The 23,886-nt window shown below is 40.5% G+C and overlaps 2 protein-coding genes across 4 annotated transcripts in view; both read left to right on the top strand.

Moving 5' to 3' along the window:
• Positions 1–1,259: 1,259 nt before the first annotated feature.
• srsf5a (serine and arginine rich splicing factor 5a) lies at positions 1,260–11,815 on the top strand. The gene is made up of 8 exons (XM_062041265.1): positions 1,260–1,402; positions 5,380–5,508; positions 5,584–5,654; positions 5,736–5,879; positions 7,670–7,739; positions 9,625–9,698; positions 9,777–9,881; positions 11,043–11,815. Exons 2-8 carry the CDS (start codon positions 5,383–5,385, stop codon positions 11,362–11,364), a joined length of 912 nt encoding a protein of 303 aa, XP_061897249.1. The 5' UTR covers positions 1,260–1,402; positions 5,380–5,382; the 3' UTR covers positions 11,365–11,815.
• A 479-nt stretch (positions 11,816–12,294) lies between these two features.
• Positions 12,295–23,886, top strand: part of pacs2 (phosphofurin acidic cluster sorting protein 2) — a 104,135-nt gene continuing 92,543 nt past the window's right edge. For all 3 annotated transcript variants that reach the window (XM_062041281.1, XM_062041280.1, XM_062041279.1), the window contains exon 1: positions 12,295–12,584. In XM_062041281.1, the coding sequence (XP_061897265.1) occupies positions 12,466–12,584 (119 nt within the window). In that variant the 5' untranslated portion in view covers positions 12,295–12,465. The remainder of the gene's footprint in view (positions 12,585–23,886) is intronic.

Raw genomic sequence — 23,886 nt, 5'->3', positions numbered from 1 at the left:
GCTTGCTAGTAAATAAATACAATTTAAAAAATAGAGGCAGCTCACTGGTAAGTGCTGCTATTTGAGCTATTTTTAGAACAGGCCAGCGGGCTACTCATCTGGTCCTTACGGGCTACCTGGTGCCCGCGGGCACCGCGTTGGTGACCCCTGCTATAGACTATATAGTATATACCGCATGTTATTTTTGTACAACAACTTCAGCTGTCGAACGTTATAAGGTACAAATTCAACTTCAGCTGTCGAACGTTATAAGGTACAAATTCAACAAGTACAACATTAGCACGGACGTATAGCCAAGTTGTGGTTAAGAAGGTGGATTTTTGTTCCTTATTTTTACCAGAAACGAAGTGATCCGAACACACGACCCGGGACTTTGGGGGACTCCAGTGAGAACCGTCCTCGTTTTCCCAGTGTAAAGCTGCGAGCCATTTGTCTCGTCTCTGTGGGCTTTTATCACGCTTTGGCAGAACAAAATACAACCTTTGTTTCCCCTGTTTCCAGTTGTGGTTAGCACAACCAAAAACAACACCGTTTTTCGGCATTTTGGAGGCAGAATGACGGGTTTAACCAGCGTAGGTCGACAGGTTAAAGAGTAATGGCAGCGGTTTGTTTTCAACGCCAGTCTGGTTGCTATGGCTCGAAGAACCCGTATGTAGCTCAGTTGCCCGGATGTCGGCCCTTACCCATATATCCGCATTTTAAGGTTTTGTTACATTATAAACACATATAGAGGTTAATTTATTTTGTCTTTATTACAAAAGGTTGTTTTTTTGGACACACTCAAATTATGCAGACAATTTCAGTAATAAAAATGTGTGTGTTTAATCTTCAAGACTCAATGACGGTAAATTAAGACTGAAGCAATCGATCCTGCAATTTCTGCACCGATTTTTTTTACACCGAATTTTTGTACACACATTTTTTTTTTGCAATTATTTTTTACACACTTAACTTTTTACACACTGAATGTTTAAACACACAGTTTCTTCACAAATATTTGATTAATTTTTTAAATTATATTTACTGTTTATTTAGTAGGCTGTTGCGATCAATGGTTAGAGACGTTGCCAAACTCTACTATATATCCGTATTTGAAAGTTTCGTTACATTCCTAATTTTCTTTCAATAAATCACTTTTAAACTAAAAAAACAGCAATTATGCTACATGCTAAATAAAATGTAAGGATTAAAATGTTAAATTGATCTGGTAGCAAGGTTGGTGAACTGTTTATAGAAAATAAGTACACAGGCAAGATAAAGGGATGACATCCCATCTGGCAACCCACCGCTAACTCTTGTCCCCTGTCTGTACTTTAGCCCTTTGGTCGCCATTTTGAACGAGTCGAGCAGCAAGAAGTTGCTATCGACCCTCGACGTGAGCCGAATTTTATTAAAAACCAAGGTGAGTATCTGGCTGATATGTGTCTAGTACCTAAATCAATTGTGCAAACGTCAACTTTTTAAATCGGATTTCGACTCTAAATCGTGTTTTTTGGCGTATAGCCGCTGCTAGCTTAGCACGCCAAAGGAAAGAAGGCATCGTGGCGAGAAAGGCGCGACATGGAGTTGTGAATGAGAAAACTAATTTTATTTTATTTGCAGCACTTTCAGGCCTGTTGTTGTTTTTAAAAAAAGTTTAATCGTACCGTATGTTCGCGTCTGTGCTCGGTTTGATAACATTCTAACATGGCATTTATTTGTGAAATCGTCGCCATGGCGCCGAAGTTAAGGATGAATAAGCTAACTAGGCCCCTTTGCATGATTACTACTCACTAGCTCGTCTGAAATCTTTCAAAAAAAAAAAAAATACGGATAACGTTGTGAATTCTTAAAGTATTTCAAATATATTTTTAGTTAAAAAAAATGTTCTCGATAAGTCGTAATTTAAATTGTGATTACGGTTTATGGCGTCTTTGTATTTTACTACCCCATTGCTAAATGTCCGTTTTATAAGTGTTTAATACGAGTATCGATTTGATTATTGAGCCGAAATATTTTACATTGCTGAGTAGTGGCAAGTAGAAAAGTGCTGTAAAACATTAACTGTTAAATCGGTTTAGCCAGATAATGTATAGGCTCCGTTTACACTGGACACCAAACCGTATTTTTTGCTCTAGTGATACAGATTTGAATATTTTATTACCAATCTAAACGCTCCAAAGTGCTTCAAACTTGACATTTACGCATTAAAATTGGGTCAAATTTGTTTGGAATTTAATCTTTTCTAATGTAATTGCGGAATACATGGCCATACGACCTGTTTGCTACTTTTTACATCAGCTTTGGTCCAGCTGTATCACTGTTAAACCCGTTTAGCCAGATCATTTATAGGCTCCGTTTACACTGGACACCAAACCGTATTTTTTTGCTCTCTAGTGATGCAGATTTGGATATTTTATTACCAATCTAAACGCTCCAAAGTGCTTCAAACTTGATAATTACGCATTAGAATTGGGCCACATCAGGAGATAGGTCAAATGTGTTTGGAATTTGATCTTTTCTAATTTATTTGCAGAATACATCAGCTTTGGTCCAGCTATATCACTGTTAAACTGGTTTAGCCAGATAATTTATAGACTCCGTTTACACTGGACACCAAACCATATTTTTTTTATCTCTAATAATGCAGATTTGGATATTTTATTACCGATCTAAACGCTCCAAAGTGCTTCAAAGTTGATAATTACGCATTAGAATTGGGTCAAATTTGTTTGGAATTTAATCTTTTCTAATGTATTTGCAGGATACAAGGCCATGCGACCTGTTTGCTACTTTTACATCAGCTTTGGTCCAGCTATATCACTGTTAAACCGGTTTAGCCAGATAATTTATAGGATCCGTTTACACTGGACACCAAACCGTATTTTTTGCCCTCCAGTAATGCAGATTTGGATATTTTATTTCCAATCTAAACGCTCCAAAGTGCTTCAAACTTGGTAATTACGCATTAGAATTGGGTCAAATTTGTTTGGAATTTAATCTTTACTAAAGTATTTGCAGAATACACGGCCATGCGACCTGTTTGCTACTTTAACATCAGCTTTGGTCCAGCTATATCACTGTTAAACCGGTTTAGCCAGAGAATGCATAGGCTCCGTTTATACTGGACACCAAACCGTATTTTTTTGCTCTCTAGTGATACAGATTTGGATATTTTATTACCAATCTAAACGCTCCAAAGTGCCTCAAACTTATTAGAATTGGGCCACATCAGGAGGTAGGTCAAATTTATTTGGAATTTGATGTTTTCTTATGTATTTGCAGAATCCACGGCCATGCGACCTGTTTGCTACTTTTACATCAGCTTTGGTCCAGCTATATCACTGTCAAACCGGTTTAGCCAGATAATTTATAGGCTCCGTTTACACTGGACACCAAACCATATTTTTTGCTCTCTAGTGATGCAGATTTGGATATTTTATTACGATCTTAACGCTCCAAAGTGCCTCAAACTTGATAATTACGCATTAGAATTGGGCCACATCAGGAGGTAGGTCAAATCTGTTTGGAATTTGATATTTTCTAATGTATTTGCAGAATACACGGCCATGCGACCTGTTTGCTACTTTTACATCAGCTTTGGTCCAGCTATATCGTTCGTGTAAGCATGAAAACTACATCCGGGTTCGGCAGCGTCAGTGTAAATTTTTTTTCGGCGGCCAAATTTTGGGTGAATCACTGTCATAGTGCGCCGATAATAGGCTAAATGTAAAATATATATGTACGGTGTTGGCGCTAGGAATTTTCAAAATGGGGTCCCACCGTAAATTTTTGGGGTCCCACTTTTTTGTAACTGTTCTGAAAACAAATGATATATGTATGCATTATCCTGTTATATCTCACATTCTATAGTGTGTTTTGGAAAAAGGTTGCCATAAACGTTACTTAATGCATAAAAAAATGTTATGCATATGTAAATTTATTCAGTTATAAACATTCATTGACTTTCTTCTTTCCTTCCTGGATCTAAACTTTACTGCTGCCGGTATTTTTTTCTATATTCTTATTTAATAAGTTGTAGGTGTATTTATTTCAGTATAACAGTGTGAAAAGTTTGTTGCCTTGGTCATGAAATGATTATAATCGTGTGCCAAGGCATACATGCATATGACAAATTTAATTGATTATTCTCACCTTTATGTAGATCATAAGTCATTTAAAAACCGCCACATCTACACTTTCATGGCAAATAATGCCAACAAACTTAACATTTTACAAGTTGGTTTCAATTTAATTTAATACAGTGGCCCTGAAAACATCTTTCCATCTTCAAAAGTGAGCCATTTGCTGAAAAGAAACCACTTTTCATTGAAGCTTCGCTTCTTGGGTTTGTTGCTTGCCATGACGACAACAATAACACGCCGGAGTCCTAATACCGGAAGTGCGATATTTGTGATCGATAAATCTTTTGGCGAATCAAAATTTAAGAAGTTGTACCAGAAAGTGCATTACTTTGAAGTCGACCAATAATTAATCATTTGATCCGGCAAATATAAACAAAACAAAACACCGGCAGAAAGCGATAATCGCTATAATAATAAAAAATCAGCGTCCAAGGGATGCGCAGACTTCCAGAGTTTCGGATTTTCTCAATTCATACCTTGTTTAAAAATATATCAATATATCGTACAAACTTTATATATCGCCCAGCCCTAGGTGTAACGATTCGATTCAGAATCAATTCTCGATTCAAAATCAATACTTTTTTACAATACTGTCAAAGCGCTTTGAGTACCTTGAAGGTAGAAAAGCGCTATACAAGTATAACCCATTTATCATTTATTTATTTATAATAACATTGGGTGTCAGTTCTATGATTAACTACATCTCCCCACCCATAAAATAAACAGCTCTGGTGAATTTCTGTATAAATTAAAATGAAACTGGTTGTGTTTATTAAAATTCTAACCAAATGCTTAATAAAATTCAAATGCAAATAAGGCAACACAACAATATTTGCCTGAGTGGCTGGACAGAAGATATATATATATATGTATATACATACACACACAAATATTCACGCCCCTAGTATCTCCTCTTTCTTAACAGCTATAAAAAGATAAGAACATACATTTGTATTTATGTAAAAAAGAAACACTAAGGTATTTTGCAAAGTAGTAGTAGCAGCCACTTGTTAATTTACGGAATCTGGTCATCTTAGTTTGTTTTCACTTTATCAGATAGAGCATGCAAGTGATGTCAAAGCCACATTGGGGCCTGTGCACGTTTACATTGGAGTCTAATAAAGATTGCATTTTACTTGTAAACTAAACAGTCAGCTGGGAAAAAAATCAGATTTGGTCCGATTTGTCTTGCAGTGTAAACATAGTCATTGTAAATGTTTGTGTGTGGCTAATTCTGTGGCATCTTGTTTAACAGACAATGAGTGGCAGTCGGGTCTTCATCGGCCGTTTGAGCCCCCACGCCAGAGAAAGAGATGTGGAGAAGTTTTTTAAGGGCTTTGGACGGATCCGGGAAATCAACTTGAAAAACGGATTTGGCTTTGTGGTCAGTGTGACATCCCTATTTGCGCTTATTAAAGATTTACTCCCCAGTTTAAAATGTCTTTTTTCCCTCTTTCAGGAGTTTGATGACCACCGAGATGCAGATGACGCCGTGTACGAGTTAAATGGCAAAGAATTGTGCAGTGAGAGGTGCGCTCTTAAAAAGTTCCAAAGTCCACGTTTAGTTTTATCTGCTCGCTCATGTGGACTCTCTCCCTCTCTGTGGTGCAGGGTTACCATCGAGCACGCACGCTCCAGGAGAGGAAGGGGAGGTGGTGGTGGCGGCGGAGGAGGAGGTGGTGGCGGGGGAGGTGGCGGCAGCTCTGGAATGGGCCGCTTTAGTGGCTATCGTCAATCTCGCAGCAGTGGTTCAAGGTACGAGATGTTGCTCTGCTGCATACCATGTCAGACCATATCTAATCTCTAATTTTCCTTGATCAATCTCAGTTAGGCCTGGGCCGATAGCAGGTTTTGCTCAACAGTATTGATCTATAAATTATTGCTGATGAACAACATTGTCAACATTTTGTTGAGACCCAATTAACCAATGATGTAACACTACATAACAGTGCAAGTATACCCTTTAAAATGCAATCAATTTGTATTTATTTATTTTAACATTGTAATTGGAATGTAAACTTTTAAATATCCAACTTGAATAAAACAAACAAGTAATAAAAAATAAATATATGTAGACATACGTGTACGTTAACAAAATTTTGCACCTGAACAAAAATTAAAAGCGATAAAATAGGTTCTGTCTGTGTTAAGGAGGGGGTGGGTCAAAACTATATAAAAAAAAATTGGCCAAATGCAGTTATTGTGACCAAAATGATCACGGTTACCATTACCGTATTTTTCGGAGTATAAGTCGCTCCGGAGTATTAAGTCGCACCGGCCGGAAATGCATAACAAAGAAGGAAAAAACATAAGTCGCACTGGAGTATAAGTCGCATTTTTTGGGGAAATGTATTTGATAAAACCCAACATCAAGAATAGACATTTAAAAGGCAATTTAAAATAAATAAAGAATAGTGAACAGGCTGAATAAGTGTACGTTATATGACGCATAAATAACCAACTGAGAACGTGCCTGGTATGTTAACATAACATATTATGGTAAGAGTCATTCAAATAACTATAACGTATAGAACATGCTATACGTTTACCAAACAATCTGTCACTCCTAATCGCTAAATCCCATGAAATCTTATACGTCTAGTCTCTTACGTGAATGAGCTAAATAATATTATTTGATATTTTACGGTAATGTGTTAATAATTTCACACATAAGTCGCTCCTGAGTATAAGTCGCACCCCCGGCCAAACTATGAAAAAAAACTGCGACTTATAGTCCGAAAAATACGGTATTAGTGTTGTATGTGCTCAAAAAGTACTTACGCACACACTGAAATCTTTTAACCAAGTTGTATTTTTTTAATATAACTAAAATAAATACAGACAATATACTTTCTTGGCAGAAGAAACGTAAAAAATTTGGGCTTCATAAGATCCATATTTTAAATTTTGTTTAAATATGTGTGTATCTTCCATTTTATTTTGTGATTGTATAGAAAGTTTGATAGTTGCTGATTGTTTGAGCAGTTCAGTTCACTTCCGGTTTTCGTCATCACGTCAAGCAAGTTCACTTTCTGTTGTACGGAGCCTGTCTCCGTCTGTTTAAACTTGACACTGGAGTTTATATTGGTCATTTTGGGGAAAGACCGCTCAGCCTTTGTGTTTAATGTGAATACTGTATCTTAGTTTGGACAGTAATTTCTTAATTCGAGTTTAGATTGGGGTATGACATTTAATCGGGAAAAACATTGTCTTAATTTTATGTTAACATTTATGCTAGCTAGCAAGCTAATGCTAGTCCTACCATAGGTTTATTCAAGTGCTTTTATCAATCACGGTTTTTCGATCATTTTGACTTAATACGGTAATATTAACCGTCGGAACCTTTACCACAGTTATCATTATCACCAATAACTGCATGTAGGACAAACGCCCGTAGCTGCTGCAAACAGTGACCCTTGCAGCTGCAAAGTTACCCGCCTAATTTAAATTTATCGTTTTGTCAATAGACTTGTTGCATATCGGCCCAGGCCTAATTTCTGTGTCTTGTCAGGTCCGTGATGCCCATTTTGCTTTTTATTTAATAGGTATGGGCCCCCAGTGCGCACGGACCACAGGTTGATTGTGGAGAACCTCTCTTCACGCATCAGCTGGCAGGTAAGACAAGTCAGCCTTTGTAGCACACCATTGTTAAGTTGATCTCATAAACTGTATAAGTTGTTTTTAAAAGTATTGATCATGTATTAATGGCCCATGTCAATATGGGTCTTTTTTTAGCTAATTGGCCAAAAATCCACACTTCTCCTAGAGAGAGCAGCTAATTGCTGCCAGTGGAAAATCTAACTTAAAGCACTTTGTATGCTTTTGTCAAGAGGTGAATGCACACCCTCCACGGAGGGGTCACAAGTGTGCACCGCCCTCTATTGGTTGTTTTCTGAATAGTGTCCATTTGGTGCCTCTCCTTACACGCAGTTGCCGCCGGTCTAAAGTCTTGGCTGGGCCCTGGTAGCGGGCGAGAGTGGTCTAGCGCAGGATACGGTAGCCTTAGGAGGTCCGTAGCCGGTCTGGAGGTTCTGTGGGCTGGCATCCCCGACTGCTGTAACGCCCTCTCAAATCTGGCGGGCCGCCGCAGTCTTCCCCACACGCCCTCTTTGGGTCTTTTTCTTTGGCTGACGGAGCTGGGGCGGGGTGTTGAGTTGGGCGAACACCCCTCCTCCTACTTGCTCTCTGGTGGTCCCTTACTTGTGGAGGCCGGATGCCGGGTCGTTTCTCAAAGGCTTAACACTGCATTGGTTCCCATTTGCTATTTGGACACGTGACGCTATGCTAATGTCTTCCTGGTAATGGACACAGGTAAGTAGCAATTACAACTCATGTGTTTTGTAGCGGGTGGGCTGGTTAAAGGGGTGCACAGTATTGAACACTTAGCTCTTATTATATAATAGGGATGTAACGGTATCAACATTTCACAGTACGATATCACGTATTGTGGTGTATGTATACATTTAAAAAAAAAAAAGACTAGGTAATATTGTTAAATTATGTAAAATAATGTGGCAGGACTGTTTAGGCTAAACACTTACTGTGATTGAACACAAACATAATGCTTAAATGTTCTCATCATATTTATTCTACAAACACATTAAATGCAAAGAATAGTGCAGCAACATCCAATGTTTCAAGAAAATATATTTAAAAGAAATAAAAGTTGAATGCCTTTAAGCAGTGCTTCCCAATTATTTTCTTTTAGCCCAGGGTTTACCCTGCCTTCTGCCCGAGTGCAATGCTAAAGTTCCAGAAAACAAACCTTAACTCATCAAGTTTTCGTTTGATACCATCACATATCACGGCAATATTGTGAAGCCTTTGAAACCGATGCACCTTGGTATCGACAGTACCGTTACATCCCTTTTTATATAAATATGAATACATTCCAATGCACACAACAGTTAAGGCTCGCCACTCAGGGCCTCTTAGGGTCCCTTTTGCTAGTCAAGTCTCAGCCTCGGTCAGAGGACATAACAAAGCTAGATTTTCCTACATTCACACTCACACACGATATAGCATTGTCTCTACCCAGCAAGTCATGTCTCTTTTCCACTGCAAAGTATCATCTCCGCTCTCATTGCCTCACTTCCAAACAGAAGTGAGCGAACTCGACTTGCTAACTGGCAGCAGTAAAAAGACGCTTTTCATCCAAGAGGAGACTGAGGGCAGCATGAGGGGAAAAAATACTGCAGTGTTGAGGTACAGCAACAGGGTAAGCTAAGCGCTTCAACCAGCCGATGAGCGTCCATAGCCTGGCCAAGAAGGTACCATGCAGTGGAAAAGGTTTTTATTAGGAACATATTTTCACTCTTTAGTTTGCAACCATTTTAGCACTTCATTAGTTTCCACCACACTAGTAAGCTTGTGTGCACTGCTTTGTTTGCTGTCTGTTCATTTCTTTACTTACAGGTGTGACCCAAAAAAAAAAAGGTTCAGACACCTGAGCGCTGTGTCAGTCTGCTAGTGTTCTAACTAATGTTCTCACGTCACGCAGGACCTCAAAGACCTGATGAGGAAAGCTGGCGAGGTTACCTTTGTTGACGCTCACAGGCCAACCAAAAACGAAGGGTGAGTCCTGGTCCAAGTTGGCCTTTAATTTTTTTTCCCCCCCTTCCCCAATCTAATGCCTTGTGATTCTGAACGCAGGGTTGTTGAGTTTGCATCCCGAAGCGATATGAAGAACGCCATCTCCAAGCTGGACGGCACCGAGCTCAATGGGCGCAAGATCAAGATCTTTGAGGACAGCAGAGGGTGAGTTGGATCACGTTCAATTAAGGCTGCAGCGGTTTATCAATTTATTTAAGGAAAAAGCTTCCATTTATATCATGTTGCTTCAATTAATTGTTTAATGAATAAAGATTGATCAAATCCGGACCGCATAAAATGAGGGTAAAATAAAGAATACAAATTTAAGGTAAATAGAAGGTTTAAAAAGGTCAAAGAAAGTGAATAGAAAGTAAATTTTAAAAGGTAAAGGCAGGTAAGCAGAAGGTAAAGAAAAGGTTATAGAAAGTATGTAGGACATACTTGCCAACCCTCCCGATTTTCCCAGGAGACTCCCGAATTTCCGTGCCCCTCCCGAAAATCTCCCGGGGCAACCATTCTCCTGATTTCCTCCCAGACAACAATATTGGGGGCGTGCCTTAAAGGCACTGCCTTTAGCGTCCTCTACAACCTGTCGTCACGTCCGCTTTTCCTCCATACAAACAGCGTGCCGGCCCAGTCACATAATGTATGCGGCTTTTGCACACACACACACACACAAGTGAATGCAAGTCATACTTGGTCAACAGCCATACAGGTCACACTGAGGGTGGCCGTATAAACAACTTTAACACTGTTACAAATATGCGCCACACTGAACCCACACCAAACAAGAATGACAAACACATTTCGGTAGATCATCCGCACCGTAACACAACAGAACAAATACCCAGAACCCCTTGCAGCACTAACTCTTCCGGGACGCTACAATATACACCCCTGCTACCACCAAACCCTGTCCCCCCGAATTCGGAGGTCTCAAGGTTGGCAAGTATGATGTAGGAGGTAAATAAATGTAAATGGTAGGTAATAGAAGGTGAAGAAAAGGTAAATGGAAGGTGAAAAAAGGTACCAGGTGAATAGATGCTAAAGAAAGCTAATGTAGGGTAAATGAAAGATTATAAATAAAGTTTATGGCAACCAGAAAAACTTTTTATTTAAACTATTTCCCCCTAAAATAAGCATTGAGACTATAAAGTGTTTTATGCAAATACTCGGTTGATTAAACTAACCGATAGATTACTCTATTAGAATAATGGCTAGCTGCAGCCCTAATCATGTTCATGTTCTAGTCCTGAAGTTGCACACATACGTCTCCTAACTCTTGTGTGGGACTTTATAATGATCCTGGTGATCTTTCTCCAACAGCCGCAGCAGGAGCAGGTCTCGCTCTCGCTCACGCTCCCGCAGCTACTCCCGCAGCCGCTCCAGGAGCCGGAACCGCTCCAGGAGCCGCAGCCGCTCCCGGACACCCAGTCGCACCCCGGAAAAGAAAGCGCTGAGCGGCGGCAAGACCAGCGATAGGTCCCCCTCCCGCTCAAAGTCCCGGTCCAAATCTCGCTCCAGGTCCAAGTCCCGCTCGCGGTCCCCCCGGTCTCGCTCACGCACGCCACCCCCCGCGCAAAACAACCAGTCCCGCTCGCGATCCCGATCCCGCTCCCGCTCGCCCTCTGCTGAGAGCAAACACTGAAGAAGGAATGTTTCCTTGTCTGTGCCGCCGTGCATTTGTTGTTGAACTCCATCCTTGAGCTTCTTGGCGCACGCCTTCTTTTAATCTTTTTTAGTTTGTACCTTCCCCTGCAGGAAAGTCCTGTTTTTTGTGTTCCATGATGTCTTGTGTCCTTTCTTTTTGATTACAAGTCCATTATTTTGGTGTCCGAGTGGATCCGCCATACCGTACTTTGACCCGCTTGGTTCCAGGTTGACTAAGCTGTGGTTGTATCTGTGTTGGCGCCGCCCAACTGATTAGGACGAGGCTCTTAGCGCACGTCGTGTTGCCTTCACTGCCCCCCTCCCACCACGTAAGAACAAGATCTGTTAGACTGTGATGTTTTTGTTCATTTCAGCAGTTGATTGTCAATAAAAACACTCGCTGCAAAGCTTTTTCTGGTGCCGTCTAATAAACTTTTGTCAAACAATGACGTCTGGTGTGGTTTAGGCACTAACCTAACCAAACTAATCAATCCATGCATTTTTTTTTTTTACCTATTTCACATTAATATGACACATTTTATTTCTTTTTTTTTTTTTTTACTGTCCGCCACTAGAGGCCAGTGTTTCCCCACAAGTCATTTTTACGTTACTTAAAGGCTACAAATCAAAATAAGCATTTTGAATAAAGTTGTGAAACGCAACATTAGAACATGGCTTCTAGACGCAAGTGCGGTTAAAGGTCAGCGTTTATATCCACACTGCATTGGTGCAATTGTGACGTCATTGACAAACTGACGAATAGCTACATTTTAATATGCAGACTCTCAAATGTGTTTTACTTCCTTTGATGAAAATGACTAAAAATGTGGAAAAAAATGTCACGTCACCAAGATAAAAGGTCATTTTTTAAAGTGTTTCCGAGCTCCGCCCCTTTGTAGGCGGGGCCTTGTAGCGGCGTGGAGGGCACGAGAACCCCCGCGACCAGTCGCCTTTCTCCGGCTGGCATTGCATCTCCACCCGGGCCTCCTTCACCACGTCCCCCGGGGGCAAGCGAGGAGCACTGCGGGGCGGCGCCGCTTCTTCTCCGTTTTCCTTGCCGGCGTTCCCCGCACGGACCTGACGTGCCTCACCCGGCACTATGGCGGAGAGAAGTGGCCGGCTGAGCTTCCCCGGCATCGGGGCTCTCAACAGACCGGTAGCGATGAACCTGTTCGCGACCCAGGACATAGACGGATCCTCCCCGAACTGCATCCCGCGGTAAGACACCTTTATGCCGCTTTTGACCTTTATCTACACTGGCAGCCATTGCCGCACAGCCCGCCTTCTGGTTGTGGATGATGATAGAGGCTTCTGGAAGGAGTGACTTTATGATGCTAACCCATCTTAGATTTGTCATCTATATTACATGTTCATCAATACAATAGCAGCGGAGACCACCACAATGTATCCCCCCGCCCGCCATACTTTAATCTGCAAGGGTGAAGCTCACACTTTTTACACTTTAATCTATCCTGGGGTGGGGCGTTGAGGTGTCAAGGGGGGACTTATTCATGCTTGAACGATACACACGCCTCCAGTTAGGGGGCAGCAGTGCTCCAAGTAATCAACAGGCTGCCAACCCTCCCGTTTTTAGCGGGAGAATCCCGGTATTCAGCGCCTCTCCCGACAACCTCCCGGCAGAGATTTTCTCCCGACAAACTCCCGGTATTCAGCCGGAGCTGGAGGCCACGCCCCCTCCAGCTCAATGCGGACCTGAGTGGGGGCAGCCTGTTCTCACGTCCGCTTTCCCACAATATAAACAGCTTGCCTGCCCAATCACGTTATAACATATACTGCTTTTAGAGAGTAGAGTGCACAACAAGGAGAGAGAGTTCTTGGTTTCTTATGCGGGTTTATTGTTAGGCAGTTTCGTTAACGTCCTCCCAGCGCGGTAACAACACACAACAACCGCAGTCACGTTTAGTCTACCGTAAAGCAGTTTGTCTGCCGTAAACAGCAATGTTGTGACACTCTTAAACAGGACAATACTGCCATCTACTGGATAGCCTGCAGGACACTGAAATTCAAGTATTTCTTTATATCTCTGTATAATAAAATAAAATAAATATAAAAATATATATATATATAGCTAGAATTCACTGAAAGTCAAGTATTTCATACGTATATATATATATATATATTATATATATGAAATAGCCCTTTGAGACACTTGTGATTTAGGGCTATATAAATAAACATTGATTGATTGATTGATTGATTTGGTGAATTCTAGCTGTAAATATACTCTCCTCTGAACCACGCCCTTAGCCACGCCCCAACCACGCCCCCCCCCCCCCCCCCCCCCCCCACCCACCTCCCGATATCGGAGGTCTCAAGGTTGGCAAGTATGACAGTGTGTTTCCTGGAATTGCAGTAAACCTTGAAAATGCCCATCCATCCATTTTCTTCCGCTTATCCGAGGTCGGGTCGCGGGGGCATCAGCCTAAGCAGAGAAGCCCAGACTTCCCTCTCCCCGGCCACTTGGTCCAGCTCCTCCCCGGGGGATCCCGAGGCGTTCCCAGGCCAGCCGGGAGACATAGTCTTCCCAACGTGTCCTGGGTCTTCCTCTCTCCTTCTTTTTTTTATATGCTACATTTGTGGGAAAAGCCATACAGTTCGGAAGTATCATTGGTGGAAAGTGGCAGCTCCAGGCAAAAGTTATGTCCAGTGTCTTTAACAAGGCCAGCGTGTTTTGTTTCGTTCAAACCCACTCAGGAGTTCTCCAAAGTACACATCAGCCGGCCCAAAAATACAACATTTGGACCCTGAACCTCGTCAAATATCCAAAACTCGTCAAATATCCAAAACTACGACGACTAATTGTGTGAAACAGCACATTTGTCCAAATAAATAAGTATCAAATTAATGAAAGTTGTGCATTACTTACACATGCAAAGTCTCCAGGGCATGTTAGAGAGTATCCAGTAACAAACGTGTCCGCATCATTCGACTTACTGCGTGACGAGCTTAACTTCATGAATTATTCTGACTGCAAAGTCCATCCATCCATTCATCCATCCGTCCATCTTCTTCCGTTTATCCGAGGTCGGGTCGCGGGGGCAGCAGCCTAAGCAGAGAAGCCCAGACTTCCCTCTCCCCAGCCACTTGGTCCAGCTCCTCCTGGGGGATCCCGAGCTGTTCCCAGGCCAGCCGGGAGACATAGTCTTCCCAACGTGTCCTGGGTCTTCCCCGTGGCCTCCTGCCGGTCGGACGTGCCCTAAACACCTCCCTATGGAGGCGTTCGGGTGGCATCCTGAGCAGATGCCCGAACCACCTCTCAATGTGGAGGAGCAGCGGCTTTACTCTGAGCTCCTCACCCTATCTCTAAGGGAGAGCCCCGCCACCCGGCGGGGGAAACTCATTTCGGCCGCTTGTACCCGTGATCTTGTCCTTTCGGTCATAACCCAAAGCTCATGACCATAAGTGAGGATTGGGAATGCAGATCGACCGGTAAATTGAGCGCTTTGCCTTCCGGCTCAGCTCCTTCTTCACCACAACGGATCGATTCAGCGTCCGCATTACTGAAGACTAAATAGATTACCATAGTAACTAATTAGATTACCATAATAACTAGTACATCATGCAAAAGCGCAGATTCCAACCATTGAAATACTTTGTAAAGTTGAAGACTTAGTCATTAGAAAACATCACTGCACATCATAACGGCAGCTACAGTTTCCATCTTAAAGATCTAAAAAAATTATTTGGGGAATGTCCGGCGGGCCAGATTGAAAAGTTTAACGGGCCGCATGTGGCCCCCCCGGGCCTTAATTTGCCCAGGTCGGGTCTAAATTAAACTTACTCTTAAAACAATCAATATGATCAGGTTTTTATAATTATATATTGATGAAAAAAATCAATGAGTTTGATAATATTTACCAAAAATTTCAGCTTTAAACCCAAAACTTTAATTTAGCTAAGCGTGGGCACGCTAAAAGACAAGATAGCGTCGATCTTCTCTGTTTTTCATCATTTCTCGGTAGTGGGGGGGGGGGGGGCTGAAGGAACTTCTAGAACAGTGTTTTTTAACCTTGTTGGAGGTACCGAACCCCACCAGTTTCATATGCGCATTCACCGAACCCGAACCGTAATCATAAAACGATGTTATTATATTAAATAAATACTAATAAAGGTATATTTCACAAACAGAAAGTTACAGGAATGTACACATGATCCCATGTTTACATCTCATTGTGCAACATGTGAATGTTTTAGTGGGAACTAAATGCGATATCTGAAAGGGGTACACATTATTTCCAAAGCAGGACCCCCCACCCAGACATATAATACTATACTATAATACTACTATAATAATCTCATGGAAATGACGGCTGTCATTTGATTACAATAATAAAACATTGAACTTGTTGTTTAGTCAGGTTTGGGACAGGTGTGACCACAGTGCATGTGCACGTCTACTAGAATGCTCAAGGAGTTTTTGTGTTTATGTGGAAAATTAGAGGGAACATTGTTTGGGGGTATCCATAATACGCCGACAGGGAGGAGTTTTTGTTTACACGATGAGTCGGGCGTGTCTTGACCTCCGCGGCAGAGGCTCTGCCGAACCCCTGAGGCCGACTCACCGAACCCCTAGGTTTCGATCGAACCCAGGTTAAGAACCACTGTTCTAGAATGTCTTTCCGCGCTGACACACTTAGTAACTTCATTGCTGTGCTAATTGTGTGTGTGTGTATTTTTGTTTATACATGTTAGGTTAGCAATGGGCTTTGAAGTCTTTGAATCGTCGCTCTGTATCATATATAAAACACAGTCGGTAAGGCTGTGCCATCTCGTGGGGCAACTGCCCCTTTTTTGCCCCGAACCTGCACGGAGACGGGACCTGTCCCCGGCGGCGCTAAGAACCGGGTCCCGGTAAAGTCCGTCATAATTGAGCTCGTTGGAGGCGAGAGTGCCAACGTGTTAGACACTCTGTCTTTTGTCTCTTCATCCCCCCCGTCCCCGTGCCCGTGCCCGTCCCCCACTGGGCGGCCGGGATGCTCACGCCGCGAGAATGTAGAGTAGGACGGAGGAGAAGGCGGCGTAAGCCTCTCTTTGTTTGATGCTCCTCTCCTTGTCCCAGCGTCTCCCGGAATCTTCTCTGTGGGAGAGTATGCTAATGTTAGCGTGCTAGCACTTACTAAGCAGCGTTACATGCTAAACGGTGCTCGTAATATTCTAGTAGTATTTCAATAGGATACTAGCAATGTTCCCTCTAATTTTCCATGTGTGTGAGCATTCAGTGGAGCCCATGTGAGCAACATCAGCAGCACACCTGTCCCAAACCTGACTAAATAACAAGTTCAATCTCCGTCCATCCATCCATTTTCTACCGCTTGTCCCTTTCGGGGTCGCGGGGGGTGCTGGAGCCTATCTCAGCTGCATTCGGGCGGAAGGCGGGGTACACCCCGGACAAGTCGCCACCTCATCGCAGGGCCAACACAGATAGACAGACAACATTCTCTTATTATTATAATCAAATGACAGCAGTCATTTCCATGAGGTTATTTTCTAATATAAGTGTTTAGGCCCACTTACAATGACAATAACAAAAAATATTGTTTTTCATGAACTGTGTACTTGTATTGTTTGTCTGGGTGGAGGTCCTGCTTTGGAAATAATTTGTACCCCTTTCAGACATTGCATTTAGTTCCCATTAAAACATTCACATGTTGCACAATGAGATGTAAGCAGGGGATCACAGTGTTTCCCATAAACTGCCAAGATTTATTTATACCTGTGGCGATGGGGGCGTGGCTATGGGCGTGGTCACCATGACATCATCGAGTAATTTGCATAATTTACTACAATGATATGATTTTCTCTAAAAAGGCTCAAAAAATGTATACTTACTAATTAATAATAACAGTTTTGTTTTAAACGTCCATCCATCCATCCATCCATTTTACAATATAATTACAACACTTTATGTACATATTTATATACAGATTTGAACTATAAGTTATTCACTGAAATATATTTATTAATTGTGGTTCTTACAAAAAATATATCTTATAAAATATAAAAGCTAAAATGTCTCTTAAAGCTCTGCCCCTTTAATTAGTGCATACTAAATAATTTAACTTTAGCCTACTACTACAACCATATTATTTACCAGCAACATAAAGTGAAACAGAGGCAGAGGTGTCCTGCCACAGTCAGTAACAAATAAACAGAAAACAGTAGTGGTCAAATACAAATAAGGCAACAAGAGAAGTATCCTCTATCCTCTTTTGTAAAGTAAATCTGAACAGCCTATATGGGCATCTACATCAACTATATGATTTGCCTGAGAAGCTGGACAGGACAAAACTTTTTTTTTTTTTAAATTTTTTAAAATTTGTGGCGGACGTAATTCTTTCGTGGCGGGCCGCCACAAATAAATTAATGTGTGGGAAACACTGGATCATGTGTACATTCCTGCAACTTCCTGTTTGTAAATAATATATTTTTATTAGTATTTATTAGAGATGTCCGATAATATCGGCCTGCCGACATTATCGGCCGATATATGCGTTAAAATGTAATATCGGAAATTATCGGTATCGGTTTCTTTATTATCGGTATCGTTTTTTTAATTTTTTTTTATTATTAAATCAACATAAAAAACACAAGATACACTTACAATTAGTGCACCAACCCAAAAAACCTCCCTCTCCCATTTACACTCATTCACACAAAAGGGTTGTTTCTTTCTGTTATTAATATTCTGGTTCCTACATTATATATCAATATATATCAATACAGTCTGCAAGGGATACAGTCCGTAAGCACACATGATTGTGCGTGCTGCTGGTCCACTAATAATACTAACCTTTAACAGTTAATTTTACAAATTTTCATTCATTACTAGTTTCTATGTAACTGTTTTTATATTGTTCTACTTTCTTTTTTATTCAAGAAAATGTTTTTAATTTATTTATCTTATTTTACTAATTTTTTTAAAAAGTACCTTATCTTCACCATACCTGGTTGTCCAAATTAGGCATAATAATGTGTTAATTCCACGACTGCATATATCGGTTGATATCGGTATCGGTAATTAAAGAGTTGGACAATATCGGATATCGGCAAAAAGCCATTATCGGACATCCCTAGTATTTATTTAATATACTAACAGCATTTCATGATTAATATTTATAAATTAAGATTCCTAATAAATGACACTAGAATAAGCACACATTTGATTGGTAAATCATAGTGTAACGACCTGGAATGACACTTTATGTGTGGTGTTGGAGTTGTCCGACTTTTTGTGTGGCTGTAAACGCATCGCTGCCTAAGTGCCATATGTGCATGTGTTGGCGCAAGTGAGAAAGGGCGAGCGGCTGCTGTTGATATAACAAAGTTGCTTTTGGTCTGGTTTGTACTGCAGAAAATTACCACTTTTGCCAGATATAATTTTTTTTACTAATGTTTTGGTGATGTGTTTATGGCCGACAATAAAGAGTTTTGCTCAGTAAAGTGATGGATGGAATTCATGTCCTCAAAGTGTCTCGACAGACGTTACAATATTTGAACAATGATGACGAAAACTGTTTTCTCTGTCGTGTCCGTGTGTCGAAAATTGTTATGCGCTTATTTTTTTATGTGATTTTGTGCGTGGCATAGATTTGCCGTGCACAGAGGACGCTTGAGCAGTGCACAATTGCACAGGCGCGCACCTTAGAGGGAACGTTGGTTAGTAGCAATCTACTAGTAGTATTCTTGTAGGATGCTAGTAATATTCTAGTAGTATTCTAATAGGATGCTAGTAATATTTTCATAGTACAAAGTGGTTTGGGCCCCATGACATATTACCACTGTATAGGCTTACCGTATTTTCCGGACCATAGGGCGCACCGGATTATAAGGCGCACTGCCGATGAATGGTCTATTTTAGATCTTTTTTCAAATATAAGGCGCACCGGATTATAGGGCGCATTAAAGGTGTCATATTATTATTATTTTTTTCCTAAATGTAAAAGACTTCCTTGTGGTCTACATAACATGTAATGGTGGTTCTTTGGTCAAAATGTTGCATAGATGATGTTTTGCAGATCATCTTCAAGCCGCTTTCTCTCAGTGGGCGGTCTTATTTACGTGGCTCACCTTCGGCAGCGTCCTCTCCCCGTCTGATGAGAGTGCGGAAATACGACCATATCACACCAACTCTCAAATCCCTTCACTGGCTTCCTGTTCCACTCAGGATAGAACTCAAAGTCTCCCTACTAACCCACCAGTGCCTCCATGGAAATGCCCCACTCTACCTCAAAGAACTACTCACCCCCAAATCCTCCACACGACACCTCCGCTCCGGACAGGCTAACCTCCTCCAACCTCCGAGGACAAAGCTACGAACAATGGGAGACCGGACTTTCCGCTCCGCCGCTCCCAGTCTGTGGAACGCTCTCCCCGACCACCTGAGGGCACCACAGACTGTGGATGCTTTTAAAAAAGGCTTAAAAACCCTTATTTTTTTTAAAAACATTTTTTTTTAGATATATGCATACTAGTTCTAGCTATTCTAGTTTTTATTTGTATTTATTTGTATTATCTTTAAAAAAAAAAAAAATTAATACACTGTAGCACTTTGAGGTTGTTAGCTCAATGTAAAGTGCTTTTTATAAATAAAATCTATTATTATTATTACTTAAATCAATAACGAAGCAGCATCTCCTCATCCGGAAACAACAACACTGGAAATGTGTCCCGTGAAAAACCGTCCGACTGGAACTCTCTAATAACTAAAGTTCCTTGGGTGAATAATGTAAACTCACTATACCGGTATTAGGGATGTCCGATAATGGCTTTTTGCCGATATCCGATATTCCGATATTGTCCAACTCTTTAATTACCGATACCGATATCAACCGATACCGATATCAACCGATATATGCAGTCGTGGAATTAACACATTATTATGCCTAATTTGGACAACCATGTATGGTGAAGATAAGGTACTTTAAAAATTTTTAAAAAAAAATAAGATAACTAAATTAAAAACATTTTCTTGAATAAAAAAGAAAGTAAAACAATATAAAAACAGTTACATAGAAACTAGTAATTAATGAAAATGAGTAAAATTAACTGTTAAAGGTTAGTACTATTAGTGGACCAGCAGCACGCACAATCATGTGTGCTTACGGACTGTATCCCTTGCAGACTGTATTGATATATATTGATATATAATGTAGGAACCAGAATATTAATAACAGAAAGAAATGGGGGGAGGGAGGTTTTTTGGGTTGGTGCACTAATTGTAAGTGTATCTTGTGTTTTTTATGTTGATTTATTAAAAAAAAAAAATAAAAAAAAATAAACCCGATACAGATAATAAAAAAAACGATACCGATAATTTCCGATATTACATTTTAACGCATTTATCGTCCGATAATATTGGCAGGCCGATATTATCGGACATCCCTAACCGGTATGTTTTAGTGCTTTCATGGCGAGTTTACTGACAGATATAAGTAAGAACTGTACACTACTTTATATTAGAAATGGCAACAGCGGAGGATGAATGTCCCATAACAAGAAGATAGAGAAAAAGAAGAAGCTTATCGACTACAAAGACTACAAAGGCGGACGCACGCCATTTTTCAGGATTTATGCAGATCCCAAATACAGATCAGCAGGTACCAGAAGTTAAGAAAAGTTGCTTTTGCATAATATTGCGAAACAAAACGCCAGATAATGTGTCTTACCTTATACACACACCATAATAATACTGGTATGTTGAAGCACAGTACAATCCATCAAGCGGTGCGGCTTCATAGCTTACCAATACGTACTAAAACATTTTTATAGATTTTTGAGCGCCGTGGGTAATATTCTATATTTTCAACGGAACATATAAAATGTTGGTGTTGATTACTTGAGTCATATTGCCATCATAGTGCAGTCTACACGTATCTCTTATGTTTGACTGCCATCTACTGGTCACACTTATCATTACACCATGTACCAAATAAAATCGCTTCGAGGTCGGTAAGCAAAACCAGAATTATTCCGTACTTTTGGCGCGCCGGGTTATACGGCGCACTGTCGAGTTTTGAGGGGGAAAAAAAGGGTGCGCCTTATAGTCTGGAAAATACGGTAATTGACTCTCTTGGTGGTTGTACTTGTATTCAATAATACAGTAGTTTAATAGGATGCTAGTAGTATTTTATTAGGATGTTAGTAGTATGTTAGCAGTATTCTAATAGGACGCTACTAGGATGCAAGTTGTATTCTGATAGGATGCTTGTAGTATGCTAGTTATATTTGAATAGGATAGTAGTACTGTACTATGCTAGCAGTCTTCCAATAGGACGCTAGTAATATTCTAATAGGATGCTAGTAGTATTCCTACAGGATGCTAGTAGTATTCCAATAGGGTGCTAGTAGTATTCCAATAGGACCCTAGTAATATTTTAATAGGATGCTAGTAGTATTCCAATAGGATGCTAGTAGTATTACTATAAGATGCTAGTAGTATTCCTATAGGATGCTAGTAGTATTCCTATAGGATGCTAGTACTATTCCTACAGGATGCTAGTAGTATTCCTATAGGATGCTAGTAATATTCTAATAGGATGCTAGTAGTATTCCTACAGGATGCTAGTAGTATTCCAATAGGATGCTAGTAGTATTCCTATATAATGCTAGTTGTATTCCTACAGGATGCTATTAGTATTCCAATAGGATGCTAGTAGTATTCCAATATGATCCTAGTAGTATTCCTATAAGATGCTAGTAGTATTCCTATAGGATGCTAGTAGTATTCCTATAGGATGCTAGTAGTATTCCTACAGGATCTTAGTACTATTCCTACAGGATGCTAGTAGTAGTCCAATAGGATGCTAGTAGTATTCCTACAGGATGCTAGTAGTATTCCAGTAGGATGCTAGTAATATTCCAATAGGATGTTAGTAGTATTCCTACAGGGTGCTAGTAGTATTCCAATAGGATGCTAGTAGTATTCCAATAAGATGCTAGTAGTATTCCAATAGGATGCTAGTAGTATTCCTATAGGATGCTAGTAGTATTCCAATAGGATGCTAGTAGTATTCCAATAGGATGCTAGTAGTGTTTTCAATAGGATGCTAGTAGTATTCCTACAGGATGCCAGTAGTATTCCTATAGGATGCTAGTAGTATTCCAATAGGATGCTAGTAGTATTCCAATAGGATGCTAGTAGTGTTTTCAATAGGATGCTAGTAGTATTCCTATAGGATGCTAGTAGTATTCCAATAGGATGCTAGTAGTATTCCAATAGGATGGCAGTAGCAGTCTAACAGGATGCTAGTACTGTAGTATGCTCGTAGTATTCTAGTAGGATGCTAGTAGTCTTCTATTAGGATGCTAGTACTGTAGTACACTAGTATTATTTAAATAGCATGCTAGTTGTATTCTAATAGTAGAAGTCTTCTATAAGGATGCTAGTACTGTAGTATGCTAGGAGTCCTCTAGTAGTATGTTAGTAGTATTCTAACAGGATGCTAGTACTTTAGTATGCTAGGAGTCCTCTAGTAGTATGTTAGTAGTATTCGAACAGGATCCTAGTACTGTAGTATGCTTGGAGTCCTCTAGTAGTATGTTAGTAGTATTCGAACAGGATGCTAGTACTGTAGTATGCTAGGAGTCCTCTAGTAGTATGTTAGTAGTATTCGAACAGGATGCTAGTACTGCAGTATGCTTGGAGTCCTCTAGTAGTATGTTAGTAGTACTCTAACAGGATGCTAGTACTTTAGTATGCTAGGAGTCCTCTAGTAGTATGTTAGTAGTATTCAAACAGGATCCTAGTACTGTAGTATGCTGGGAGTCCTCTAGTAGTATGTTAGTAGTATTCGAACAGGATGCTAGTACTGTAGTATGCTAGGAGTCCTCTAGTAGTATGTTAGTAGTATTCGAACAGGATGCTAGTACTGCAGTATGCTTGGAGTCCTCTAGTAGTATGTTAGTAGTACTCTAACAGGATGCTAGTACTGCAGTATGCTAGGAGTCCTCTAGTAGTATGTTAGTAGTATTCTAACAGGATGCTAGTACTTTAGTATGCTAGGAGTCCTCTAGTAGTATGTTAGTAGTATTCGAACAGGATCCTAGTACTGTAGTATGCTTGGAGTCCTCTAGTAGTATGTTAGTAGTATTCTAACAGGATGCTAGTACTGTAGTATGCTAGGAGTCCTCTAGTAGTATGTTAGTAGTATTCTAACAGGATGCTAGTACTGTAGTATGCTAGGAGTCCTCTAGTAGTATGTTAGTAGTATTCTAACAGGATGCTAGTACTGTAGTATGCTATGAGTCCTCTAGTAGTATGTTAGTAGTATTCTAACAGGATGCTAGTACTATAGTATGCTAGGAGTCCTCTAGTAGTATGTTAGTAGTACTCTAACAGGATGCTAGTACTGTAGTATGCTAGGAGTCCTCTAGTAGTATGTTAGTAGTATTCTAACAGGATGCTAGTACTGTAGTATGCTAGGAGTCCTCTAGTAGTATGTTAGTAGTATTCTAACAGGATGCTAGTACTGTAGTATGCTAGGAGTCCTCTAGTAGTATG

This window comes from Entelurus aequoreus, linkage group LG03 (genome assembly GCF_033978785.1).
Source record: "Entelurus aequoreus isolate RoL-2023_Sb linkage group LG03, RoL_Eaeq_v1.1, whole genome shotgun sequence".
In the NCBI taxonomy this organism is placed as follows: Eukaryota; Metazoa; Chordata; class Actinopteri; order Syngnathiformes; family Syngnathidae; genus Entelurus; species Entelurus aequoreus.
The sequence above is the reverse complement of the archived record's forward strand: the minus strand, read 5'-3'. Positions and strand labels throughout refer to the sequence as shown.